The 14886-nt window shown below is 34.4% G+C and overlaps 2 protein-coding genes across 2 annotated transcripts; both read right to left on the bottom strand.

Annotated features, from left to right (window-relative positions):
* On the bottom strand, positions 1–6682 carry LOC108340430 (formin-like protein 7). Its single transcript, XM_017577818.2, has 3 exons — positions 6373–6682; positions 4598–4885; positions 1–1425 (listed from the first exon to the last, which is right to left on the bottom strand). The coding sequence occupies exons 1-3, from the start codon at positions 6502–6504 to the stop codon at positions 244–246; spliced, it is 1602 nt and encodes a 533-aa protein (XP_017433307.1). The 5' UTR covers positions 6505–6682; the 3' UTR covers positions 1–243.
* Positions 6683–10508: 3826 nt separating this feature from the next.
* On the bottom strand, positions 10509–14886 carry LOC128193335 (protein STICHEL-like 3). The gene is made up of 6 exons (XM_052878215.1): positions 14693–14886; positions 13996–14116; positions 12960–13073; positions 11276–12872; positions 10924–11139; positions 10509–10810 (listed from the first exon to the last, which is right to left on the bottom strand). Exons 1-6 carry the CDS (start codon positions 14884–14886, stop codon positions 10761–10763), a joined length of 2292 nt encoding a protein of 763 aa, XP_052734175.1. The 3' UTR covers positions 10509–10760.

The following is a 14886-nucleotide window of genomic DNA, read 5'->3' as shown; positions in this document are numbered from 1 at the left end:
TTACCAATAATCTAAAGTTTCATATACTTTAAAATATAAGTTAAAAAAATAGAAAAGAGCAAGTGGAGGATTTTCTGCATAAATACTAGACAATCCTCACATCTCAAGGCATTTTTTACATAGGAAGATAAACCATCACATTACATAAAACTTTTATTCAATGCATACTAAAACACGCAATGATTTGAGGGTTTGAACAGAGTATTAGTTTGGCAGACAAGTATTGTTCAGAAAAGTTGTTGATCACCCTGACCATCCTCTCTGAGGACCCACAGAGCTATGCACATTCAACCTGTCAAGTACCGAATTGAAATCAATGGCCTGTCCACTCTCCTCCATCCTCTGGATCACACTGACAACATGGTCTCCCCTGAATCCCATGCTCACCAATTTCTCAATCAACTCATTGTAGGGATGGTTGCGGACAAACTGCGACTGGTTGGGATTTCGAACCATTAGATTATGGCTTGGGGGGTTCTGAAGGGAACCACTTGTTGGAGGATATCCAGGTTGAGTAAAATGAGGTTGTGGTGGATGATGCGTTCTTCCTCCCTCACCCTCATACATCATGTATGCACTACCAGGAGGAGGAAGGGCCGGGAGAGAACCAGTAGGTCCATACATCTCACCTGGTGGTGCAGGAAAAGAACCCTTCATCTGCTGGGGTGGAGGCTGTTGTGGAACTGTTCTTCCAGCTCCTCCATATCCATATGGTATTGTGTCAGCTCGGCTAGATCCTGGCGGTGGAACTCCTGAATACGGCACTTGCATGGGCATGCTGTTTGGAAGTGTTTCTGCAGGTGATGGGTTTGTTGCTTGGTTCGGCTGGTATGGAGGGTACATAGCTGGAGAGGGGGGTCTTGTTTGAGATTGCATTGAGGGTGGCTGAGGTGATGGCACCTGCTGTGACCACTGTTGTTGCTGCTGGAGCTGCTGCTGTTGTTGTTGAGGTTGTGGCTGTTGCTGTTGATAGTGAGAAAATTGTTGCACGGGTGGGGTCGGTGTTACTTGAGATGGTGTTGGTTGTGGGGCCAAAAGTTGGGGAGTTCGATATTGTTGATCAGAAGGCAAATACTGGTTCTGGGGCACAGGTGTATTCTGCAGAGGGGTGGGAGGCATGTAATAAGGAGGTTGCTGAGGGGCTTGAGTCACATTTGATGCAGGTGCCTGAGCCTGAGCAGGAGGCGCTGCAGGCTGCTGCTGAGGGGAAATTTGATGAGGTAGAGCAAGAGCCAACTGCTGGTTGTTTGCATCAGATGCATTGTCAGTTTTTTTAGGATCTGTGGTTGGTGATGATCTCTCCTCGTTGGACTGTGAATGGGTGGAGGAAGATGATTCTTTCTGAGCAAGTTGAAGCTTGGCCAATTCTTTCTGAGTGTCAGCCAGCTCTTGCTTGTCTCTTAAAATTTGTACAGACCTGTGAACCTACAGAAGAAACACGAGAGTGTTTAAGGTTGGGAGTACTGTTCAACTTATTCCAGTAGTAATGAATTCTTAATTTAGCAATACTGCACAGGGTTGGTAATTGTTAACCTTGATGAACAAAGTATATTAAAAATCTGCAAATCGATATAAGACTGGCTGGGTTTGCATATTCAGATAAAGACTAATATTCTAGGTTCACATTACTAAAGAGCAACCCAAAAATCCTGACCCATTATGGTACTTCTAATCCAACTCCTTCGGGGCCAGAGATCTGTCGTAAGACCAACTAAACCATTCGACTTATGCCCCGCACCAGCCCTCATATTCAACACAAAGGATCCCTACCACTTGTAGCACTGAGCAAGCTAGGAACACCAGGATATCCTGCAACACAATTGGAGATAACTTCGTCTTTTGAAATTACCTCGTGGCTGTGCTTGGATATCCTAGCTAAAGAATCAGAGATTGAGAAAGATGAAGAAAAATAAACTGAAATCATTAAAAAAGGATTTAGATCTCCAAAGAGTTTATTTTCGTCAAAAAATACAATGGTGCCTTTTATCCAGGTCCAACTTTGTAAAAGGTTTTGACTGTTGATTACACAGGTACTTTTTGCTAGATTACATTTCCACAAGGACAATGAGATTTGTGTTTTGAAATGAGCTAGGAAGTAGGTGCTACTCTGGTGGTAATGTGGTATGCATATCAACCAGGTACAAATGAAACACATCTTACAGTGCATCTATGCACCTGATAAAATATCTAATGATGAGCACACATTATTTTTTATTTTATTTCAAGTTGAGTACACACTATAATTTTTTTGAATATCTAATGATGAGCAGAGCAAAATGGATTAATATGGAATAGAATGCATTTTCATTCTATTGTTTGGAAAGTGAATGAAACAGAATGAATTACTATGACTATTATTCCCATATTACCCTCATTCAAACAATTAGAGTGTGTTTGTGGTAAGAAGGAAAATAATAGATGACAAATAAAATAATGAATGTCCATTTTAAGAGAAATAAAGAGATATGAAAAAAGAAAAGGAAAAATATATAAAAATGTCGCTTGTAAATTGATTTTTAATTCACACGACCTATTGTGATTAGTGAAAATCAATTATGCTTTTTAAAACCAACCATTATACATTATTGGCAGTTTAATATCATCAGTAATGTATAAAACAGCTAGTAATGCAGAATTTGTCGCATTTTGAACAGCAAAAACTACCGTAGGACTGCACAATTTCTCAGTTTCAAACCGCCACAAGGTCCAATTGTCTCCCCACTCACAATTCCATGCAGTATAGCAAGGAAACAAAGGTACACCCTTTTTTTTTGTCTCCTCCCATTTCCACCTAACCAAACCAGGAAAATCCCTTATTTCTCATCTATTTAACCTCTCCATCCTCTCTATTTCGTACTCATTTCATCTTCGCCAAACATGTGCCAAGAAAAATAAAGAGAGAAGCAACTAAAGATTATAATGCATTTGAACAGAGTTGAGTTAGAATTTGATATATCAAAATATCATTCTGCATAAATGGCCCTAAGAAGTACCAACTTTTCAGTGCAGATAGAGACATGGAGGCAATTACCCTTCACACCTCCAGTTTTGAATGAAACAAAAAAATTCTGGTAAAAAGGTGTATTGCCTCTGCCTCGGAAACTAACCACCTACGCATGCTTGTGCACAAGACTAAGGATAAAAATTAATCACTAACTGTTATTCATATATGTTCCTGTCCTTGGTGCTTTCTATCTTGCTTATTCTTGCACTTAAAAATTTACTTGGTTGCGGGTGATGGTAGACTAGGTAGGATTCAAGGTTGTCAAACTCTGGAATGAACTCTGACCTATTATGAGCTCACGTTCCCAGGTAGATAAAGCAAGTTAACTCACTTTCAAACTCTTTTCTAAGTAAACTCATACACTCATTAAACTTTTGTAAACTTGTGTAAACTCTCAAGTCAAGAAGCAAGTCAGCAAGTTCAAAATCAACATAAAATTCCCCTCGTTGACTATACTCAACAGTTTTTGTTAGTACTCAAACTATTTGAAGAAATTAAGTTATGTTTTAAATGCTTTCAGTGTAAGAACGTGTGTTTTTATGAAATTCATATATGACTTGGTCATTCATGTAATGTTTAATCTTATTTTAGCACTATTGTACTATCATTCTTTGTTGTTGTGGTTACTAATTTTCTTTACTATGAAATTAAAATACAATCCTAAAAGATATTATCTCATGCAATTAGTCATTAATAAATTTTTTATTATTCTTTTTTTACAGTAAGTAAACCCTTCCAAGTTTGGGAAGGGATTTAGTGACTTTTTCCCAGGAAAAGTCATGGTAACTTTAGTTAACTTTGCTTACTTTTTAACTGGTTTCCTTTGTATTTTTTTTTTTGGAAAATTGAAGTTGGTCATTCAACACATCAAAATTACGTTATTATTTTCAGGTTTATGAGTTAAATCTGTGAGTTGAGTTACACTAGTAGGTTGACAAAACAATCTCTATTAGTACATCCAATTCACTTATTTTAGTTAACAGAAATAAATGGGTAGGATGGGTGGGGTTATTGTGATTAATGGAGTTAGCAATCAATGGATGGTTTTGATTAAATTGAACATGGATCAATTGGATTTTTTTTCAATGCATTTTTGACAGATCACAAAAGCATTAATAGATTCTTTTCTATCCATCTAAAGATTTGTCCAAACTATCAAAATAACACCCCTAGGTCCAAGTACAGGTTGATTCAATCAAATCAAAATCATTTAAGGAAAAAAACTTTAATATCTCTTAGAATTGTGTCAATATATATGAGTTTGTTCTTGTCTCTATTATGCTTATAAAATATCATAATCTGGCAGTTACCAGGTTATTATGTGACTTGATGACACTATGGAGAATCATATCTACGGTTGGGAGGAGGCTGGCTGAGAAAATAAAAACAAGGGTTTGCAATACCACTTATGAATGAGTAAAATAGTAAATTAATGATTATAATTACATCAATGATTTAGATTCCACACACCCCCAAAGTTTGGGCTGGAGGATAAAAATTGGAAGATAAGATGGAATGATGTTAGTAACAGCACAATATAATTTCGATGCTAACAAACTATTATAGATATTATCAATTATAGTAGTAACTTACTTCTTGAAGGTGCTTTTCAAGAGATTTCAGCCTTGAATCTTGCTCCACATGGTCACGAGTTAAATCTGATCTCATTTCTCCAATAGATTTGTCAAGATTGTAACAGTATAATTCCAACTGTGATAGCCTTGAACTAATTCCCTCTAGAAAACGCATGAGGTTGTCAGCATATTTTTTCATACTCTTCTCTACAGTCGCAATCACATCTTGGCTTAAAGAATCTTCAGGTGGATTATAGGCAGTAGCAGTAAACATTTGAGTCCTCGGCATCCTTGCTTTGTGAAAATCCTGCAGAATGTATGTGGATACTAGATTAGAAAAGACATCATATAAATCATAGCCAGTACAAGAATACACATAATATAGGAAACAATAAGCATGAGAATGGTAAAGAAAACTAAGAAGAAAGCAAGCACAATAATTATGAGTAAACAAAAAACTCTGGTTACCCATAATAAGCAATTTGATTCAATGAGAAAACATCACTTTACCACTTTAAGCATAAAACAAAAATTATGTTATCATCAGTCTCCTCATCTTAAACTATGGTATTTCCCTAATTTTCACCGATTCCCTTCTTGACATGATTCAAGGGATTGAACTATTGCTTACATCCATTCTCATATATCTACACCATAAAAGGTAAATAACACATTAGTTTTAGTTTTGGATGTGAGGACCGATCAATTATATTCCAAACATCCAGTGAATCATGACAATCAACCAATCAGTCAAGCTAACTAAAGTGCACAAATTAAAAGCATCACAGCATCTGAATTGCCAAAACATATATAAGTGGCACACTTGGACACAATCCCTCATTGATTCTATTTCTCCCAACTGACAACCATGTTGACCTCGTACATCTCACACATCAATGTATTCAAATTGCATATGAAAAACTCAATCATGTGTACGGATAAAGAAAACCCAAAACTCAGGATACAAATGCACACTACAGTGGAACACTCCTTTTTCCTCTCACATCCAACCAATATACTTCTCTTCTTTCAAAGTCAAACAGCTAATGCATTCATGCCCTCCACACTCCTAAATAAACTCCAAAATACCTTGGGCCCACCCAGATAAACACATATTTCAGTAAAACTTTCAATCACAACACGAACTCACATTCTAAGATTTCACTAGCCATTACAGAACAGCATAAACCCAAAACTGGGCAAGTCACTCGAACTTTTCCTATTTCAACTCCCAACAACCCATCCACCACTCAACAGCTCAAATAAACCCTCAACGAATTAATTAAAGCTTCTGTTATACACCAATAAGTCAAAAGTAACTTCACCAACCAGAAGGAATTCCACAACACTTGATGAAATCAGCTTCACATTCATTCACCACAATTTTACTAAAACATGCATACAACCTCGAACTGACATCCTAGCATGTCACCAACCCTAACTCAGCAAGTCACTCCAATCTTCACAATTTCAACTCCCAGCAACTCATTCACTTTCCGAAACCAACGTAAACAACCAAATAACCCATCCAGTCTCAACAATTACAACCAAAACCACGATCAGGGATATAGAGAATGGGAGAAAACATACAACAAAATAGAAACCTCCACCGTCAATATTACACTTTTATCACTAAAAATGATAACTTCCCAAAACCCTAATAACTTTTACTCCAAACGGCCGAGACCCATATCCTGAACTTGCCCTCAGAGACCATAAACGCGCGAGTCAACGCACGAATTGACGCAAAAGGCACATGGGTAAATATACCATAGTTGAATTGGGAGCAATTACCGGATCCGTGTGATTGCCGTTGGAACTGGAATCGCGATTGGCGTAGTCATCGTAGGAGCAGAGGATGTCGTCGGAACCGAAATCAAACCCTTTGGAGGCAGAGTTTCCGCGACCCGATGATCCAGACGCCATGGCCGGAGATTGAAGATGATGGATGATGCGTACAGAAGAATGAATTCAGAGAGAAAAAGGGTCCGAAGAGAGAGAAAAAATCTTCAGAGAGAGAGAGAAGAAGATGTGTATAGAATGCTGCGTCGTTACTTTGCTTTTCCGCAAAACTAAGTATCGTATTGGTAACACTTCTCGAAAAGGAGAAAATGGTAGGGTTTTTATAGATATACGAACTTATAAGATTTAAAATAAAAAAATATGATAATTATATTCAGTTATATAAGCAACTTATAAATCAGTTTTTCTACCCAACTTTCTAATGCTAAATTAATTCTTAAAATGTCAAATTAATTTTGAATAATTTACAAAAAGATATAGCTATTGTAATTTTTTTAAATCCGAGAACTAAGCTAAAATTCACCTTTTTAATAAATAAACTATTATTGATTGATTCACACATTCAGATACAAAATAATCATTTAGCCATTTTATTTATTTTTCTATATAAAAATAAATAAAAGGTGTGAGAAAGAGAATAATGTGAAAGAAACGTTTAAAAAATGAGGGGAATTGTGTTGGAAAAGATGAGAGGATAAGGATGAGATGCACCGACCACTGTTTTTTAGTTGTTGAGATGTTCTTGATTTTGGTGTGTACTGTAATGTGTCATCCATTCATTATTATTATAAAATAAAATTAATATAATTTAGTTATCTTTTCTCAAAGTTTTATATTAGGACCATATGATTGACTTTTGTATTATTAGTACTTGTGTTCAAAAAGTATTTCATAAAAACCACTCCAAAAATTGTTTATTATATTCTATTAAATATATTTAATTGTTTGATAGCCAAACTACTGGTCCCTATACAATAGTTAATGGATTGAAAGTTATATTAATTGATCTAAATGTTAATGATAAAAAAGGATAAGTATCTTCTAAGAAGAATATAAAATAAATAAATAAGTTGTAAAAGAATTTTGAATTAAATACAATGAAATACGTACATTTAAGGTTGAATTGAAGTAGATGCTACTATTATTGTACTAAAAAAAATGCAACGTTTTAGAGAGAACGTATAGATGAATTGTAACAATAAAAAAATAAAAGAAAACTTCAAGTATAAAATATTTTTTATATTCCTGAAGTATATTTTATTAGAGATAATTACGCTCGAGTAAGATAATTTTAGTTTATATCTGAATAAAAAAATATAATGAATATAAAAGATATATAACGAATTGTGAATATATTGAGACGAAAAATATGGTTTAATGTTGTTATTATTATAATTATTATTATATATTAAGCCAAGAAATTATTTTTACTTAAAATGTTAGTATAGTTTTTGAGATGGATGGAAAAAGTTTAAATGATTAGATTACTAGTTTCAAGCGATGTTAGTCAAAGTTTCTTAATAAGGGTTGTTACAAAAATTGTCGTTTAAGTGGAGAAGAGGAATAGATGGATATTGTATAAGTATAAAGTAATAATATTAAATATTGGTTGAATACTTTTTGTGACAAAAGATATATTTGTAGATTTATAGAGTTCATGAATATAGAAAATATTAAGATGTTTTGTTAATATCCTGGAAATAATAACAGATAACAGTTATAATAATATATCTTTTCAATATTTTAAGGAATATTATTATTACAATGGACCTTCTTTGGCCTTTCAATGATATCAATTCCACTTTTAAATTGGTGTTTTTTTGGACTTATTTTAAGGTCACGTTTATACAGAAATAATATACTTTAATAAATTCAAATGAATTTGTAAATATTTTAATAATCATAAAATTATTTTAATTCAGTGACCTAAACCTCTGTGAGCTTTTTTCACAAGACTCACCCAACGATGACTCGCTCAACGAGTAAAAATTTGAACTCTTTCAAATTTAAAAATTTGAAATTTAATTCAGTGAAGGGTTGGCTCGTCCACTAAATCTACGTAATTAAAAAGACTAGCAAATATACTAGAGTCCGAATTGATTCAAGTTTAGTCTTTCATCTTTTTCCTCAAGCCAAAAGAATTATATATTTATTCTAAAACAATCATGAAGCCAATTTAACCTAATTGATATATCAATTTATTTCATGCTAAATCAAATCATTTTATCACCCATGTATTCATTCACTCTCACATCTTAGTAACAAATAACATCATTATTATACATATCTCATCACAAATTTTATTCACACAAATAAATAATCCAATATAACAACATGAATAAGAAAATAGTTAGTTTTCCTTACTTGAACTAAGCTTATGACTCAATTAAGCTCCAAAGACTTTAATTTCTTACAAGATACTTTTCCTAAACTACAAAAATCTTAAAATTACCGACGAACTTTTACCGACAGAAATATATTTGTCAATAAATTAGACTTATCGATGGATTTTACCTACAAAATCATTATCGATGGATTATTTCGTCGATAGTGCATATTACACTTACCGACGAACTTTTTGGTCTACAAATTCGCCAATAATGCATATTGCACCTATCGATAGATTTTTTTGTCAATAAATCCGTCGGTAAATAATATATACATTACCAACTGAAATTTATCGGTAAAACGAGAAAGAATTTTCTCACCCATTTTTCCTCTCTATCCGCGAGCTAATGTTGTTATATATATATATATATATATATATATATATATATATATATATATATCTTACACACATTTCTTCCTCATTTGTGCGAGGGAGCTTCTTTTTCTCCAATTTCTCCATCTTACACTACATCTTTTTTTTCTCTTCCATTTCATTGCAACTACAAATCAAGACCGCCTCCATCTCCGTTCAGCAAGGTCGTCGCTCCGTTCAGTCAGGTCGCCTTTATCTTGGTTCAACCAGATCACCCCTATTTTTTCTCTTTCACGAAAACGATGCAACCATGCATTGCCACCATCACGCATTGCCACCACCGCACACTACCACCATCGCACATTGTCACCACCACACATTGTCATCACCACACACTACTAGAGTTTATCACTTCATTTAATGTATTCAATCTTCTGTATTGGTAAAAATAATGAAGAAACAAAATTGAAGAAGAAGGAAAGCGGAGAAAGAAGATGAACCAGATCGCGATATTTGCCGACAAAATTTTTTCGTTGGTAATTATCGACGACATTACTAACGAAACAAAAAATTCGTCGATAAAATTTACGAACAATAGTTTTACTGATAGCCAAAGGTTCGTCGATAGTAATCAGTAATATCAATTTTTATTGTAGACAATAAAAAATTCATAACCCTTTTCAGCCACATGCATTATCCTAACAACACATGCATAAAAAAAATTAAAAATGACTCAAAAGAAGTCATCTCAATGATATTATGGAAACTATTGTTATAAGTAAATTCCACTAAAGGTAGCACATGTTCTCAAAAGATCCTTTAGAGACTATATCATTCTCTTAGACGGACCATATGTTGGAGGATGACAGGTAGAATTCATTCTCAACCTTGTTTTTGAAGCATCCTACAAAATCTGCCAAAATGTACATGTGAACCTTAAATTTTTGGCTAATACTATGCTATAAGGCACTTCATGCAATCTCATTATCTTCTTGATATACATTTGTGCTAGTTTAGCCATAAATATTCTCTGTTTCAAAGGCAAGAAATGAGGGATCTTGGTTAAACAGACCATTATCACCCATATAACATTATGAACTCTCACTAACTCTAGCAAACAGGTAATAAAGTTTATATCAATGTTATCCAACTTCCACTCCAAGAGGTCTCTAATTATCCACCTTGACCTTCTGATATGTTAAACATGTAGAAACTTATTGAGGCAATTCCTTTTTCATGTCATACCCACCAAAATATCTCCTTTAAAACCTAATACATCTTAGTCGTAGGGGTGGGCAAACTGCCCTATAGTGCACTGCACTATACAAATTTATAGTTAACTATAAATCAGTTTATGAAAACTGTACTGAACTAAAAGATAGTTCAGTTAACTGAACTGAACTAAGTATTTTTTTAGTTAACTATAGTTTAGTTCAGTAAACTATTTTAACTCAAACAAACAAAATGTTTTGGTACTATTGTTAAAGTATTGGACACTTCTACAATACAAACCATGCACTACTAACTACAATCAGAATTAACAGTTATTATTGGCAATTAAAAACATTCTAAACAATGCCAAAGCTAAATATTCGGGTCTGCACTTGATCTCCTCCATACATGCTCCAATATTCGGTGCATGTCTTCCCGGGAATTGAAAGACAAGAATTCATCAACTTCATCCAATACCAAAAGAATGCAGCACCAGAGACTCCAATGCATCACCACCTAATGTTCACAAAGGAAAATATGTCTATGCCTAATGTATATGTTTTTACAAAATGATGAGGCTTAAATTAATAACTGGGTGTTGTCTAAAAATATGAGATTACTCTACTCACATGGTTGTCTACGGAAGAACTTCCTTCTTCGCCTTTCTTTTGTGAAATCATAGGTCCCAGCAAGTATGTCTGTAATTACTGTAGCAAGTTGTGACATCAAAGCCAATGGCTCAACACCGGCTTCCATTATCACTCTTAAATTCTTCACGATGTTAAATGTGTCTGCCGATAATGCCAAATCAAGCAGATCCACCAATTTTTCATCAAAGATTAGCCCTACATGAACCAAGGATTTAACTTCAGAGCAATTCATGCATAGCAAATTAACAAAATTAACTCCAGTAGTTTACAGTAGAAATATAATTCAGTGTAAGAATGAGTCATGACAGAAACACACTAACAAGTAAACAGCTTACCAATTCCTGAACAAGAGGAACGGATATTCTCTGTCCAAGTAAACTAAGTTGTTCAAGGGTCATCTCAGCATCTCTCATAGATCCATCCGACCTTGATGCAATCAGTTTCAGGGCATTCTTCTCAATTTCTAGACCTTCTTTGGTTGCAATCCTCTGCAGAGTATGTATAATATCCGCATCCTTCAGCTTTGGGAAAAAGAATTTTTGACACCTGGATATTATTATATGAGGCAAGACATCAAGACTAGAACTGACAAGGATAAAAACGACACGTCTAGGTGCTCGGTCAATGACCTTCGATATAGCATTCCAACAATCTGTCGACAGAGTATCACAGTCATAAAAAATAAACACTCTGTAATGTGATGGAAGCTGAGAAACAATGATATTGTCCAGTAGGTCCATGATGCTCTCAAAGTCAAAATTGCTAACTGGACCTACTTCCTTTATATTTCTACTCTTGCCCATATCATGCACTATGCAATAATTGCAAAATCCACAAGGTTTTGGGTGTTCTAAAGAATTACAATTCAGAGCTCTTGCAAATATGCAAGCAGAAGACGTTTTTCCAATGCCATAGGGACCATAGAACACGTACAACAAACCAACTTTTCTCTTCATTACTGCATTAGAAAGAGCTTGTGCCACTAAATTTTGCCCAACCATATCTCTAAAGGTTTGAGGCATGTACTTTTGTGTTAAACTTTGGTGTCGACTGTGGCGATTCCCTCTCAACTTACGCTGATCACCAGATCTAGCTTTGGATGCGAGATCAGAATCAACATCACGCTTGAATAAGTTATCACCAAAAAGACCTAGTTCCCCAGAATAGTCATGATCCCAACAAGCATTTTCAGTGCTTGCGTGAGACACAAAAGCCTCAACTAGCAAGGGCAGTGCCTCTGCATCATACTTAGTATATGAACTCAAATGCTCAGATGCCATAGGCATCTCAGAAATATGTCTTCCATTGTCATCAAATGTCCCTTTCTTCAACCTAGTGTCTGATAAACCACAAGACAAACTTCTTCCAACCATGTCAAGGAATGTTTTACCCCTGTGATGAATTCTGGACCAATTCCATGGAATGCCACACCCATTTTTTGGAGCCCTAGTAACATTATCATCTCCAAACTCATCAGCCCCCTCCAAGTGATATTTCTGGTGGGCTGAAGCCTGAGCTATTGAGTTGGAAGCCACAGAAAGTTCATTCTCACCTCCAATTTCTCTTGATGTTGTGGCAACACGAGTTCTTCGAGCACTTCGAAACTTACGCCTTTTCCCCCTATTCATTCCACTGCCATTACTGCGCACCCGGGAATCTGCCTCCTCGATAATTTTCTCCTGTCTAGGAAACCTTCCACGAAAATGAATATTTGTTGATGCTAGATCATCACTATCCAAAGGAACATCATTCAGCTGCTCAAAAAGGGTCTTCACTTGAGAATCTTGAACATTCTTCCCCCTCTGTTTGCTCTTTCTATCTTTAGACTCGGAATGCCTGGAAATAACCTTAGAGTGATGGTAGAGCCTGCAATAGTTTGGCGGCAAAGATAGAGAGCGGAAAAACCTTGTAAGGTGACGAGCCTTCGACTACGGAGAACCTTCGACGATGGTGGTAGAGCCTTTGACAGTTCGGCTATGGCAGAGTATAGAAAAGCCTTCAACGATGAGGCGAGCCTTTGACGGCGGCGGCGAAGCTTCGATGGTGGCGGTGAACCTTTGACCGTAACGAGCCTTCAATAGTGACAAGCTTTCAGCGTGGCGAATTGAGAAAAAATTGACACAGATGACCTAAACTCCAGTTAACCCAGTTAACAGTTAACTGTATAATAAGTTCAGTATTTTTAAATTGAACTATTAAGCAGTATAATTGGTTTTTAGTAAAAATAGTTTAAGTTTTTTAAGTACAAAACAGTATAGATAAACTATAGTTTATGGTTTTTAATTGAACTGTGCCCAGCCCTACTTAGTCAAGCCTGAATACGTACTAATTAAGATTATTCTTCTAACTCTCTTCAAAAATCATCTTCTTTAACTCCTTGTATGAAGACACAAACTTTCTCTCTAAATCTCAACACATATGTTTCATCACAATATCTTTAACATTGTGTAACAAAATAAAAATCTGAAACAAATTAATACAAACAATACATCTTGTTGACTTAACTAAGTTTTAAATCTTTGTCGATTTTCAATCAAACCTTTATTAAATTTTTTCTATTTACTAAGTATTCAATATTTTTCTATTGTTTAATTTTCTCGTTAAGTAGATGATGTAATTATTATCTTGCTTTATCACATTACTTCTTTAAAATAATATCATAGGGGTTTATTTTCGAGGGTTTTTAAAACCCAATCTTCAGCAGTTTTAGAAAACGACCCCTTATAAAATAAAATAATAAAAATGTAAGATTTTATAATTAAAATAAAACAATATTTAAAACAATAAAAGTTGCTTGTTATTTTACAATAATAACAATATTATTTTATATTAATTATAAAACCTTATTTTTTTTATAAAGTTAAAACAAATAAGCAAAATAACATAACAAGATAATATTTATAGTCATCCAATTAAAAAAACTTAAATAATAAAAACTCAATTGAAAAAATATTCATCAGATAAATTTTTTAAAAAGATTTAATTAAAAAAACACAAATTATAAAACTAATAATAATATAAAATAAGAATAGATTTGATATAAATAAATACATACTTATCCATATTATCATTATAGGGAAGGATAGGAGTACCGGTTGAAACAGTACACATAAAAACAGATCCATCCTTCAGTACCATGTACTTCTCGGGACGTATGCAGTAAAGGACAACACTTCAAAATTCCTTTATACAAATATCAGATATAAAAAATAATCTTGGATCCAATAATAATGAGGAGGCAGGTAGCTGTTTATTCAATTAATTATTATATCATTAAATACTACACCTGTTAAATATAATATACAACCAATTAAAATAATCCGATTAAATGCTATTTTCACTCAACATATTTTCTTTATTAGATTTTTAATAAATGTAATAATTTTTAGGTTTAAACCCTCATTTTGTCATTGTATTTGTGTGTCAATCTCAATTGGGTCATCGTTTTTTTTTGTCTCAATTGGGTCCATAAACTTGTAAAATTGAACCAATTAAGTCTCTTAAGTTTTAACTCACGGTGTTAAAATTTGCTTAGATCTTATATTACGTAGAATTTATTATTTAATTTATTATTAAGTCTTGTATAAGTGTTATATGACGTGGCCTTTATATTATATTATTTAATTGTATGACTCCTACCTATTAAACGATGCCGGTTTTGACTGATTAAGAACAACTGATTTGTTGAAACTGATTGAGAACAGGTGATTTGTGGGTTGGGGAAAACACAGACGCCGGATCCAAATACCGGGGAGATGATGAAATTTCAGCAGAAAAGAGCTCTTCCAGATTTGCTGGAGTTAGGGTCTTGGACAGACCAGATCGACTCACAGAACCAGCACCAGGGCGAGATAGTAAGTAACAACTCAAGTCTTCGGGTGGAATGTCTCCTCGCCTACAAGCCCCTTTCCTAAAATCAGCGCCACCGCAAAGATCACTCAT

The sequence above is a fragment of the Vigna angularis genome, chromosome 5, assembly GCF_016808095.1.
Source record: "Vigna angularis cultivar LongXiaoDou No.4 chromosome 5, ASM1680809v1, whole genome shotgun sequence".
In the NCBI taxonomy this organism is placed as follows: Eukaryota; Viridiplantae; Streptophyta; class Magnoliopsida; order Fabales; family Fabaceae; genus Vigna; species Vigna angularis.
Note: the sequence above shows the minus strand (reverse complement) of the source record. Positions and strands in the feature narration are given on the sequence as shown.